The 14,252-nt window shown below is 36.3% G+C and overlaps 1 protein-coding gene across 1 annotated transcript in view; it reads left to right on the plus strand.

The window, feature by feature from the left end:
* erbb2 (erb-b2 receptor tyrosine kinase 2) overlaps nucleotides 1-14,252 on the plus strand; it is a 63,771-nt gene that overhangs the window by 38,184 nt on the left and 11,335 nt on the right. Inside the window, exons 6-17 of the mRNA XM_079801286.1 lie at nucleotides 1,663-1,778; nucleotides 1,867-2,008; nucleotides 2,120-2,248; nucleotides 3,722-3,848; nucleotides 6,053-6,126; nucleotides 6,302-6,392; nucleotides 7,096-7,298; nucleotides 9,936-10,068; nucleotides 10,760-10,850; nucleotides 12,599-12,753; nucleotides 12,860-12,904; nucleotides 14,030-14,168. Of these exons, the coding sequence (XP_079657412.1) occupies nucleotides 1,663-1,778; nucleotides 1,867-2,008; nucleotides 2,120-2,248; nucleotides 3,722-3,848; nucleotides 6,053-6,126; nucleotides 6,302-6,392; nucleotides 7,096-7,298; nucleotides 9,936-10,068; nucleotides 10,760-10,850; nucleotides 12,599-12,753; nucleotides 12,860-12,904; nucleotides 14,030-14,168 (1,445 nt within the window). The remainder of the gene's footprint in view (nucleotides 1-1,662; nucleotides 1,779-1,866; nucleotides 2,009-2,119; nucleotides 2,249-3,721; nucleotides 3,849-6,052; nucleotides 6,127-6,301; nucleotides 6,393-7,095; nucleotides 7,299-9,935; nucleotides 10,069-10,759; nucleotides 10,851-12,598; nucleotides 12,754-12,859; nucleotides 12,905-14,029; nucleotides 14,169-14,252) is intronic.

A 14,252-nucleotide genomic window follows, 5' to 3' on the forward strand; every position in this document is an offset into this window, starting at 1 on the left:
GCACATTGGTGGTGGTTGAGGAGACCCCCCCTTCCTTGTAAAGCGCTTTGAGTACCCAGAAAAGCGCTATATAAATGTAACAAATTATTATTATTATTATTATTATATTGAACATCTGGTTTGGCACTCGTTTTGACAGTATTTAACCTAGTTTATATTAGAGACAAATTCTGATCAGTTCAACTCTACATTGCCTATCAGAGAATAAATAGACACAATTCGACCAAATTAAGTATCTAATTATTTGTGTTTTGTTGTAAAACGTAATGGAATTATTCCTTTGAGACCATTCTGAATCTTGTCTGACCCGGTATTAGGGCTGCACATTTGATCGAATTTGTAATCGTGATTACAATTACGGATGCCACAATTATATAATCTTTCAAAGGCGCAAGTACAAAAAATTCTTACATTAGTCTTACAACTTACATTATTCTGTGTGCCTAAGATGAGTTTTTTTTCTACAGGTTATCTTAAGAGTTTTCTTTCCATTTTTTTTTATTTTAGTTTTAGTATAACATGTACCATGCATATCATACCATGCATATTTTATCTTTTTTTTGTTTAAAGAAACCAAACCAATGTATATTTGACATTTGAGGCTTAGGCCCAATTCTATTGTATACCCCTTTGCCTATCCCTATGCCTATGCCTACCACTTCCCCTTGAAACAGATTGGCAAGGCGTAGGAGTGAAAATATTCTCCTAAGAAATGGGACACCACTACACGTCATCATACCCCATTTCAACAGCAGTGAAGTGCGTAGGCTATATCTAACAGAAATCAGGCGGGAGCACGTTTAACAAATTACTCACTCCCAACGTTGTTTTGTGCTGTATTTGGACTTAATAAAACGGCGCTCAGTTCAAAAACGTGTGAGCCTTCGAGTTTCCTAAGACAATACAGACTGATACTGAACATACAAGACTGATGAAGCCGTTTTCCATCGGGCCAAACTGTTCTCTTTGTCTGTTAACTGTTCCATTCCGTGCCGATCTGAGCCGGCCGGTACGGATATGGTTTCGTTTTCTACCGTGGTGCTGTGATAATGGAATGAAAGCAATGTAATACAAACAAGTCAGTTGTTGCCTTGGTAACGCAAGAGTTTACGTTTACAGACATTACGTGATGTAAATATCGACTGTGTTATGAAGGATGACCAGATATTTCTTTGAACTGTATTATTAATTTGTTCACATCACTCAAATAGAGCGTTTAGCAAGCTACGGAGAAACTGGCAGCCAGGCAACACATAAGTGATCGATCCTAAGTGGCAACATCACTACATGCATTCTAGCAGCATGTTAGTCTGTGTATACAGTGAAATTCCTCATACCCCTTCGTTCGAAGTGTGGTCCTGAAAAATCTTTGTTTTAAGGGCTATCTGGCCCTTCCCCTTACCCCTACCACTCCAGCCAAAAGAGAATCGAGACACCCCTACCCCTTCACGTGAAAACGCAAAACGAAGGGGTAGGGGAAAGCAAAGGGCTAAGGGGTAGAAATGGGATTGTGGCAAAACATCATTCAATGTAAATTGTGATTAATCGTAATTAATAACCGCAATTACAATTTAATGGAATAACCGACAATTATGTTTTTTGTCATAATCCTGCGGCCCTACCCAGTATGATACACCATTACATGTTCCTCTTTCTCTGCAGTGACCGCTACGCATTGCACAGCTGGCTGTTTGCGCTGTAAGGGTCAGAACCCCAGTGATTGCTGTCATTTGCAGTGTGCTGCTGGGTGCACAGGGCCGAAAGACTCTGACTGTCTGGTAAAAAGATCATAAATATTGCATTTGTATTATTCATATCTAACTGACATATAATAATATCTGTTTCACCCCATTTTTGCATTTTTAGGCCTGTCGTCACTTTAATGACAGTGGGACGTGTAAAGACAACTGCCCCCCGCCCACCATCTACGATCCAATCACCTTCCAGTCCAAACCCAACAAGGACAAAAAGTTCAGCTTTGGAGCCACATGTGTTAAACAGTGTCCCCGTATGTCAGACTTTTAGTTAGCTAACAATACGATATCTTGCTGTTTGTCCACAGGTCTTGCTTTTTATTTCTCTATATTTATTATATATGCTGTACTTTCTACTTCTTTAGATAACTATTTGGCCATGGAAGTGGCATGTACAATGGTCTGTCCTAGATCTAACAAGGAAGCCATCACTGTCGAACCAGATGGACAAGAAACACAGAAATGTGAAAAGTGTGAAGGAGAGTGTCCAAAAGGTCTGTACGTGTATTTGCATATGTGTTTGTCTAAAACATACATACGCTAGTACATGGCCGCTAATGATTCTTGCTAACTACACAACTCGATTTTAAGTTCCAAAATGTGTTAGAAAGCAATTCATAACATATTGTATCCTTAGAGTTGTTCCACTATCGGTCAAAAGTGTTAAATAATTAACATCACCAAGGCTGCATTTATTTGAACAAAAATATAGTAAAAACAATAATATAGAAAATAACCCTTTTCTGTTTGATTATATTTTTAAATGTAATAATTTATGCTGGCAAAGCTGAATTTTCAGCAGTCATTACTCCAGTACTCCATGTGATCGTGTCACATGACATATTTGCTGTTTAATATTTTTGTGGAAACCGTGATTTGGGGTAAGTAAGGTTTAATCAAAAAAAAAAAAAAACCTTTTATTCAGTAAGGATGCATTATATATTGATCAAAAGTGTTGATAAAGACACAGGGTTCCCACGGGTCCTTGAAATCCTTGAAAGTTTGTGTATCTGAACATTTTTTTTCAAGGCCCTGGAACGTTTTTGAAAATAAACATACATAAATACAGGCCCTTGAAAGTGCTTGAATTTATTTTGTGCAAGAAGTTTTCTGGAAAAAATCTGCTAATGTGTTATTTCGCCAACTCTCTGTGGCCTATGCATACTAGCTTGCTTGATTTACACGCATTTACACATTACGTTAAGTGTTTCCCGCGTAAGGTACTTTATGTTGTACAATGCCATGACGTTCACGCACACACAAAACTACTACAGTGGTACCTCAACATTTCACAGACACACGGTGAAACATTTCAAAAATATGCTGAAACTGCTGAAACATGATGCCTGGAAAATGCAAGTTTCAAGATATCTGAATGTGTCCCCACATTAAGTCCTTGAATTTGAGGGTATTGGACCTGGAAAGTCCTTGAATTTGAAGTTAACCAAGGTGTGGAAACCCTGAAGACAAAATATTTCCATTTCCAATTAAAACATTTTTTTTGTACTTTTCTATTCATCAAAGAATCCTGAAAAACAAAAAATATTAAGCTTTTTCAATTTCATTGATAATAACAAGAACCATTATTAATAATTGAGCACCAATAATAATTAAGCATCGAATCAGCATATTAGAACGATTTCTGTAGTATCATGTGACTCTCAAGACTGCAATAATGGCTGCTGAAAATTCAGCTTTTCAATCATAGTAATAAATTGTATTTTAAAATATATTCAAACAGAAAATAGTTTTTTTTATATATTTAACAACATAATTGTTTTTACTATATTTTTAATCAAATAAATGCAACCTTGGTGAGCTGCAGAGAAGAAACTTCTTTCAAAAAAATGTAAAAAATCATAATTATTCCAAACTTTTGACCGGTAGTGTAAAAATAACATGTGATGTGTACCATTTCTCCTATTTTTTTTACAGTAGTATTAATTTATGTATGTTCTGTCTGTTAGTGTGTTATGGGCTAGGAATGGGAAACCTTCAGGGGGTGACAGTGGTGGATACCACCAACATTGGCATGTTCATTGGCTGTGAGAAGATCTACGGAAGTTTGGCTTTTCTTTCAGACTCCTTTAAAGTGTAAGCAAGAACAGTTTTTCACCTACAAATTACAATGCCATCATCATCTACTCATCCTTGTGCTTCTGTGAAGCACAAAAGGAATATATTACAAAGATTTTGTTACAAAAAAGAGCAGAAGGATCATAAAAGTGGTCCATTTTGAAATGTAAGTTATTATTCATTGATCATTTTCGACTCTGCTGCAGCTCTCAAACTTGGCATGTTTCAATGAACGTGTCATGAGACACTTGGGAGCAATTCCATTTGATGTCATTAGCTATGTTTGCAAATTATGGGATATCGTATAAACAACGATGTATGGAAAATCTTAAAATGTGCAAAAAAATTGAGGCGATTCATTTTTTATTCAATAAGAATAATTTACATAAACTACGATGGAAACACATTTACCGAATCAATTCCTGGATGTGCAACAAATGAGTGGACCAATCTAAAATAATATTGTTTTAGTCATTCTGAGATGCCTCAGCCAAAGTCTGTCATCAGTATAATTTGGTTTAATTACCTCCCAGAACTATGTGTTCCCAACTAAATGTTCACTTCTGAATACAAGATCACATGACAGGGTTTGTTATTGCATTTCATCTGCATGCCCTGAGGCGCAAGTCATTTATTATATAGAGGAAAAAAGGCTCATAGGCATCCCTGGTTGCAGCAACTATTTATTATTTTATTACTGATACTTTGAGCCAATTTTCACAGGAAGTAAAGATTTTGTTCTTATGGACATGGGATGGAAACGGTGCTTTATTTGCATATGTTTTATGCAGTGTTAAGTTTGACACAAATTTTGATTTAGTTCTAGTCATATTATAGTCAACTGAATTGTTTTTAGTTTTAGTCTAGTTAAATCTACAGTAGTACTAAAATTTAATGAGTTTAGTTCAATTGTAATGCATTAATTGAGCATTTAAGCATTACATAACTGACGGTTACTTGAATACTGACATTTTGACAATTGTGTTCAATTGTGTTCAAAAGAGCTCAATTCCCTTGTTCTTTTCCTTTTTAAAAACATCTATATCGTTTTTATAATGTTGTATTTCTGTTTTAGTTAGTATATCAGGTTAACCTAAAGCTTCAAATAAGTTTGTTTATTTTTTTTTAATTTTTTATTTCATTTATTTAATTTCAAGTAATTAATATTTTTTTATGGTTTTAGTTAACTATTAACTATTATAACCCTGATACTTTATTGAATAATATGTGTCCTCCTGACTATGAATTAAATGGGAATGAAATTAAATACAGTTTATTGTGTAACCATGACAGTAGATTTTCGTAATAGTTTTTGTCATCCAAAACTGGTTTTTATTTAGTTATCGTCTCGTTTCCGTCAGTGAAAAAAGGTTGTTGACGAAAGTTATTCGTCAACGAAATGAACACGAGTTTTATGCAATATTCCAATTTTTCGTACGTTTAATTCGCAACTTTGGATGGAAACATATAGTTATTGACTTCAAACTTAACATAAAGGGCCTGATTTACTGACAGCTTGCACCAGCGCAAACCCTCATTTGGCGTTAAAAAACTACTCTCAGACTTTACTTAAGACATGCAGTGAAAATTTTGCGATGAAAAGGCGTGGGCAAGGTAATTTTTGCGTCTGACCTTATTGTATATGCATTTGTAGGAGTTTCAGACGCAAAATTTATGGGAGGAGAGTATTTAAATAAATCACACAAGGTGATTTACTAAGGTTTGTGCTCGTCGGTTTACTGGTATTTGTGCCATTATTTACAGCCCCAGATAAGCACGTCTTAAACCAGAAGCTAATTTGCGCTGCTCTTGTTAGATTGTGTTGGTCATTATGGAAATGATCTGGCAGCGTCTGTGTTCTTTATTATGTGCGTCGTCGGAATTGAGCTCTCACGCAAATTTGCCTTGTTTAGTAAATCTTGACATGCCAGGTTTAAATTTGTATATGATTTTAGGATACTTTAAGGTAATTTTGGCCCTTTTTTGAACTTGACAGCCCCTAGTGACTGTAAGCTTTCATTGTTTGGAAAAGAGCTGTGTGAACATTCTTCTGAAGTTCACCTTTTGTGTTTCACTGAAGAAATAGAGTCATATGGGTTTAGAATGACCTGAGGGTAAATTATGAACTGACCTTAAAACTTTTCTTTTTTCCATACATGACTGGTATTGTTATACCTATTGTTACACGTATAATGTTAAAATATATTGTGTTGTCAATACAGGAATGCAGCTACCAATTCATCTGGACTGCAGTGGAGTGACCTGGAGAAGTTGAAGTCGATAGAGGAAATCACAGGTGAAGATCTCAGTTCAAATAGACTCGTCATCACAAATATTATAAAGACAATATAAGTCTATAGATCCAAGATCTGTACTTTGAGAAGTAAAATCTACATAGCAATGATACTAGCTGTACCAGTGTATCATTAAATGAAATTTGTATTTTTAATAACATTATATTTGTATTTTAGGATACCTGTACATAGATTCATGGCCAGATTATTTGCTTGATCTGAGCGTTTTTGAAAACTTGAAGGTGATCAGAGGAAGAATGCTTTACAAGTAAGTATATCTGTCTTGGCGTCTTAATTGAAACAGCTTTTTTTCATCATTTTCCTGTTTCCTAATTCAGTCTTTAAACCCATTATCCTGGTTTCACAGACATGGCTTAGATTAAGCCAGGTTTAGGCATTAGTTTAATTAGGACATTTAAGTAGCTTTTATAAACGTGCCTTAGAAAAAAACATTATTGGTGTGCGTCTTGAGACAAATATGTCAGTGCAAATGGCTTTCAGTTAAAAGGCCTTGTCTGTGAAACTGGCGGATAATTTGCTGGACTGTTTACCCTCTTTCTTGTTTGCCTGGTGTCTAGTTAGACTTATCAAACCTGCAGTTTGTTATTAGTTATAAAGGTTAATGATTATCCTCTACTCCTGCTGCATGATGTATCCTTTTTCTTTCCTTTCAACCCCTCAAGCCAGTTCTAACTAGACAGACAGACTGTGAGAAAGGAATGCACCTAGTTAATCTATGAAATTGTTGGTAATGTTTCACACTTTAGTCAAAATAAAGATTGACACACACAAATGTGGCTATGATAGACTTGTAGCTTTAACATCTGAAACCCACCAAGAACAATTCAGCATCATAGCAAGGACATTTGCACATGCAAACTAGTCAACTAGTCTAGTTTTCTGCATAAATGTATAACTCCTATTGCCTTATTATGTATTTGAATCATCTCTCTCGGTTTATCTCTCTGCAGGGGTGTTTTGTCTTTGGGAGTTCAGTCTTTGCCGATCGAGTCTCTCGGGTTGCGTTCCTTGCGCAGTGTCACTGGAGGTTTAGTACTGATTCATAATAACTCCAGACTGTGCTACACCTCCTCTTTGCCCTGGTCCTCTCTGCTCCACCCCACACAGGGACCCAACCTCATCAGCAGCGACAACCAAGACCAGAAAACATGTGGTAAAAGACCATTATGTTTAGCCTTGTTGGGATGGTAATTGTTTTTTCATGGGGATGTAAGGTCATTTTTTGATTGCTGTCCGAATCTAGAATGTCAGTGTTTTTCTCCCACCACCTGCATAAAAAATGTGCGGCTGAGTTTTTTGTGTGGTAGTTAAATTGCTGTCCAAATCCACATCTCTGTGTTTACAAGAAAGGATCAATCCAAAAGTTAATGCTGCGTTCCAGGCAAGTTTTTGAGCTCGCAAGTTACGTCTTCAAACCACGACTCACGACTTTGTAGCGTTCCAGGCAAAGTCACGCCAAATTGCCTGAGCAGTAGCTAGATCTAGATGTAATCAAAGCATGGCGGACCGTACGGGGCTTATGCTCATTTACAATAATTTCTATCGCCAAAGGTGCTTACTCCATGCTTATTTGAGGGAAACGGAGGAGAAAAAATGGCGCAGGAGACAAGAGAAGCTGTTATACCTTTTATTTTACGTTATTTCTATGTTTGGAAATGTATTTGGTACTCAATGGACTGAAAACTAGCTAACGCTAGAAAAGCTGCTGATAATGCATAACATTTGCGGATAAATAAGGTTAGATAAATAACCATGTACGACTTTCATAAACACCGCATCCGTAGGGGCTGCCCATGTTGTTTCACGGGCTATGTTACGTCAGAGAGCTTAACTGGGAGTACAACGATCTAGTACAAGTTCACGGGTGGGAAGTCACGGGTTTGACTGCCGTTCCAGTGCACTTTCACTGGTAGAAGGTAGGAAAAACACTGGTTACAGGTTGTCTGGAACGCGGCATAAGTCCCTGTAAGGTCAAAATTAAATGTGTTCTGAGTTTGTCACACTACAGAAAAATGTGTTATTAACCACCCAGCCAAATTTGAATGATAAAAAAAAACGGCAAGTAAATAAAATAACTTTTTTTCTTGAAAAAATAATTAGTGTTCTCTACTCTCAAACACTGGGGGCATGTCCGCTGTCGTCGCTGAAACCACGCCCACTCGCGGGGCTACCGTAAGCAGACAACGCTCATTGGTGGGCACGTACTGCCGACGATGGCACCAGGTTTTCGTGGGACGGGAGGATGAATGCCGGGGCGAAAGATAGTTGATTCTGCCCCATTCTGCTGTGGATTATCAGTGAATCCAATCGTCTCCGATGAAAGTTTATAAAACTATCCGGTGTAAAATGATCACTGCAGAGGCAGGTGTTGGTGGTTACTGACAGTAACTCGCGATTGAGCGGGCGAACTGATGCGAATGTGCTCTAGTTTTTATAGTGTTAGGGGAGGGGCCAGGCTCAGTGGCTCCAGTGCATCATCGAGCCACCGTTTTAGCCCGGCCCAAAATACATTTTTAACGGTCTAACTCCACAATTCAGTACTACACAGTTCACAGTCTTTGTAACATGTTTCAGCAATACATTTCTAACATTCATAATGTGTTTAGTAACAAATCTCAGAATTGCCTTTACAGGGACTTTAAAGACTGTAAATCTTTTTTGACCACTGCCAATCATTGTACGGTAGCTGTTGCGCTTTGCGGTAAAAATAGGGACACTTTTATTTGTGAAATACTGGAAATTGTTTACAAGAATTATATTACATCACCACTCTACTACAGTTCTACTACAGTACTCCACTTCTACTATTATAGTGTGCAGTAAAAAAAAAAAACACATTTATATAAATTAAGACTTGCATAAATGATCATTTTAGTCAAACAAGTAGCCGGGTCAAATAAGTGTTTCGTTAACCTCTTTCTGCTAATTCCCACATTCGTAAAATTATATCCATAAGCAAATTATTTAAATTAATATTATTAAATTAAATATGAATTTATTATTTGTCCAAGCAATAACAATCATGTGACTGACCATGTGAGCAGCACGGATGTTGGATGTTGGATTTGCAGAACTTGCTCCTCCACTGTGAAATATTCACCATCTGAATGCATGAGTTTTATCACTGAAGTGTCATACAGCTTTGTTTTGACAGACGTCCCCATGAGAAACAATTACCGTCCAAATAGGGTTGATCGAAGCAATGTATACCATACAAGAAATCATACTGTATTTTAAAACCTGAATACTGTGTGTCGCTAAGCATGGAATGCAGTAGAGTGACTATATGCACAGCATGGCCTTGAGTGCCTTGTTGTTGTTTTAAACAGTCACAACATAATTAAAATATTATGTGGACACATTCTCATTAAAGACTAGCATTTTAAATGGCATCCTTGCAGTAATCATGGTCTGAAACTTTATTTCAAACCTTATTTGGTATAGGTTTAGGAAACACTTTAATTTGATGACCCACTTTAGACATTCTACTGAGTAACTTTGTAACTACGTCAACTTATTCTACTAACCCGAACCCTAACACTTAAATCTAATTTAACAGTTTAATAATACACTAATGTAGTTGCAAAGTTACTTATAGTTAGTAGAATTTCTAAAGTGGAGCATCGATTAAAGTGTAACCCTAGTGGAAAAATCTGTTAAACTAGAATCTAAATTGGGATTTATTTTCTTTTGTTCAAAAATGTGTTTGTTCACACTTTTTAGTTTCCCATAATGGATAATATTTCATTATTATGGAATCAAACAGGACATTCTTCTGTCTCTTGTATAGTTTCAGAGGGAAGAATCTGTGACCCCCTGTGTGCGGATGCAGGCTGCTGGGGGCCAGGACCCAGTCAGTGTGTGTCGTGTGTGAATTACAAACGTGGGACGGAGTGTGTGGAGCAGTGTAATGTCCTACAGGGGTGAGTACAGTATAAATAAGCAGATTTTTCAGTTGTTGTTGTGCTAGTTTGTTGTGTTTACTTGCATAAATACAAGTAGAGTTCTTATAGATTTTAGAATTTTGTGCACAAGACTTTTCCATTGTTTCATATACTTTGTATATGTCAATGACTGTTAAAGGTAGGGTAGGCAGTTTTGGAGAGGCTAGCAATAGCAAGCTTTGAAAGCATAAGACCCCACCCTCCCTTCAGAGCGTCTCCAAAGCCACGCCTCCTCCAAAACACATGACGTGCAGAGCAGAGCATAGTCTGCAAAGCATCACGAGAGAGACTAAATTATAAATTATCTTATGTCTCAAACCACATAACATTACGGAACGTGCTGATGACCTGCGATGTCTACACGAGCATGGTGCGTGGAGGTATGGAAATACATATGTTGACAGGTAGGTAGGATGCCATATCGTTGCGCAATGATTCGACAAACATTTTTTGGTTCCGAGACTTCCACAGAAGATTGTTTTTTAGATAGACCACTTCTATTTTTGATTGCTATCAGGATGTGAAGAGAGTTTTTGAACTAGTATAACAAAAAAAAGTGTTTATAAAAAAATAGCCTACCCTACCTTTAATGTACTACAATAAAGAATGCATATTTATATCCTGTTGTTATAGAAGTTGTTTATCTCTACATCAAATGCATTTTCCACAGGTCTTTCCGGGAGTTTGTGAATGGATTTAACTGTGTCCCTTGCCACACAGAGTGTCGACCAGTCAACGGCTCTGCCTCCTGTACAGGCCCAGTAAGATGCAAATGCAAAATTCAAAAAATAATATATATAATTATATCATTATATATCATAATATATATAAAAAAATTATATTGTCCCTAAAAATAAAAATTAATTCATCATTTACTCACCTTAATGTCGTCAAACCTGTACGACTTTCTTTCTGTTGAACACAAAAGGAGAAGTGTAGCAGAATGTTGTTCACGCTGCTCTTTTCGACACAGTCAAAGTAAAAATAACAAAAACGTACCATAAAAGCACCAGAAGTAAGACAACTTTATTGTAATTTTTTTGCAGAGGCGGACAGTAGTGAAGTATTTTTAATTTCCAAGTAGTTTTATTTTTCAAGTATATGTACTTTATCTGTGTTCTTCTTTGGAAAAGTTTTACTTCACAACATTCCTAAACATAATATTGTCATTTTTACTGCACTACATTTCATGTTGAATATCATTTAATACTTATTTTAATACTTATACATAAAATATGTAGTACTGTATACTTTTAGTAAAAGTAAAAAGTAATTCAAAGTTTTACTTGAGTAAAAGTAAGAAAGTACAAAATGTGTAATGTAATTAAGTATTCAAGTAAAAAAAAAACTTTTATTTATGAAACGTAGTGTAGTAAAAAAAAATACGCCATTATGCTTTGGAATGAGGTGAAGTAACAGTTTTCCAAAGAAAAACTGTGATAAAGTACATATACTTGAAATATGTACTTGAGTAGAATTTAAAAATACTTTTTGTACATCACATGTTACTTGATAAAAGATGAACACAGTTCCTCAGTTCCAAGAAGTGATACAAAAAAACAAAAACAAAAAAACTTTTCCTTTTGTGTTCCATGGAAGAAAGCAAGTAATACAGGTTCAGAACGACGTGGGTGAGTAATGATGTCTGGATTTTCATTTCTTTTTTACATTTAAAATTTTTCACGTTTTTAACATTACATTACATTAAAGAAGCCATATTATGCCAGTGATTTTGTTTTTGGGGTCTACTAGAATAGGTTTCATACTTTAATGTTCAAAAACACACTGTAGGCCCCGCCCCCCTTAGTTACTTTTGCAAACTCGGACAAACAAAACGGAGTTGCTTAATGTCTTACAATGACAGCTGTCAGTGTGAAAACCTTATCCCAAGATGTTTTTGATAACTTTTGGACACACAAGGACCACTTCTCGTTGAGGAGCATTCAAGTGGGATATATAAAAGATTTTAAAATAAATATGGTGGGTAACGACATTAATTTGGAAGTGAGGGTTTACAGATCACAATGTACATGGGAGAAGCCTCATGTTACGGTCGTCAGGATCGCATATGACAACATCCAGGAACCCAGGGTTAGATTAAATTAATTTACATTTAACCAGTTTAATATGGAGAGGCACTGAAAAATAGACCTTTGTTTATGTGTTTTTGACCTACACTGTTACATGACGTGAGAACAGTTAACGTTAGGTTATTTAGGTTTGTACGCTAACATGGTCTCAATAACTTTAAATGTAACTTAATGAGAGTATGACAACTGGAAAATGTATGTTTTCGTCTTCATTGGGATTGGGGTTGAATCCTTAGGGAACCAAGTTACTGCGCCCACATCATTGAATTAACAAAAAAGAGTATTTCCTTTTGGAGTGGCTTTGTAACTTTGCAGACATTTTTCATGCTCAAACGGCAACATAAACATTAAAGAAAGTTGAACATGTAAAAAAGCATTATTAGGTCCACCTTAAGGTTTTTACTGTGTTTCTTGTGCAGGGTCCAGATCAGTGTAAGGAGTGTATGCACTTTCAAGATGGAGACGCGTGTGTTGAGCGCTGTCCCAGTGGGGTGAAAGAGGACCAGCACACAGTGTGGAAGTACTTTAATGCTACGGGACACTGTCTGCCCTGCGAGACCAATTGCACCGTCTCGTAAGTCCTTCACTGAATTCATAGATTGTTATCCCACTTTTTAGATTAGGCCATGAGCAAAAATTTAGGATTTGGTATACATTTTTTGTTTTGTATTTATTGTCAGGTGTCCATTGGATGATAGGGGGTGCCCCATCCAACAGAAAACTGGGTAAGACATTATCAAATGTTTATATATGCAGAATACTAATATTATTTAGTAGTGGTTCCCAAAGCAAGCATCACGTATACTGCTCATACTCGGGTTATGGGTTTGAACAAACTTCTAATCTCAATTTTTAAACTGCGATAACTTGTTGTGATACCTCAAATTACGTGAATTTTTAAGGAGAGGTGGACTTTTCTAAGTGATTTAAATTATGATGGCAGTGAATAATGGCAGTGAATGGCAGCCTAAAATTTTAAGACCAAAAAAGTGTATCCATCCATTATAAAAATAATCCACATGGCTTTGGGGGGTTAATAAAGGCCTTCTGAAGCGAAACGATGTGTTTGTGTAAGAAAAATATCCATATTTAAATATTATAAAGTAAAATATCTATCTTTCGGCGAACCTTTTGGCGGACCTTCTTTATTCAACTTATAAAGAAAGTGTAGCATCTCTTGCAGTTCAAAACATTTACGCTACATCCGACGTCATCAACGTGCCAATTATGCTTTTTATGCTACGTCTGATGTTTTTGTCTCGCCAGTTACACTTTTTCCATAAGTTGAAAATGGAAGGCGGTTTACTTTATACCGTGTTAAATATGGATATTTTTCTTACAAAAATCCATCGATTCGCTTCAGAAGGCCTTTATTAACCCCCTGGAGCCACGTGGATTACTTTTATAATGGATGGATGGACTTTTTTGGGCTTTTTTTTGGAAATTTTGTGCTGCCATTCACTACCCTTATAATGCTTGGATTAGCCATGACATATTTTAATATAACTCAGATTGTATTCGCCTGAAAGAAGAATGTCATATACACCTAGGATGGCTTGAGGGTGAGTTAATGGGGTAATTTTCATTTTTTGGTGAACTATTCCTTTAAGGCAGAAAAAAATGATTTACTTGAAAAGAGGGACCTGAGAAATATCTAGTGATCTGAATTTCATAGGTCCTGTTTACACATGTTATACGGGCTCATGAAACATGGAGTGGGCTCTTTAGTCTTGGGAAACACCACACAAATGAAGAAAACGTAAAAGTCTAGTTATTAACATTAGCTAATCAGTACAGCTTTAACTATAGACTGCAATAAATCGAATTGTTTTTTGACGAAATTCCTGCAGGCCCGGGACAACAGTCGCAATCACAATTGGTGGAGTGTTTCTCTTTCTCATTTTACTGGCACTGCTGGTGTTTTACCTGCGACGACAGAAACACCAGAAAAAGAAAGAAACCATGAGGAGAATTCTACAGGAGCATGAGGTCAGATCTCTGAATGAGTGTTTCATTTGCATGTAGAATTTGATTTTCGATCTTTCTTTTAAAACTAAGAAAACATACTGAATC

The sequence above is a fragment of the Gobio gobio genome (assembly GCF_949357685.1).
Source record: "Gobio gobio genome assembly, chromosome: 20".
NCBI lineage: Eukaryota > Metazoa > Chordata > Actinopteri > Cypriniformes > Gobionidae > Gobio > Gobio gobio.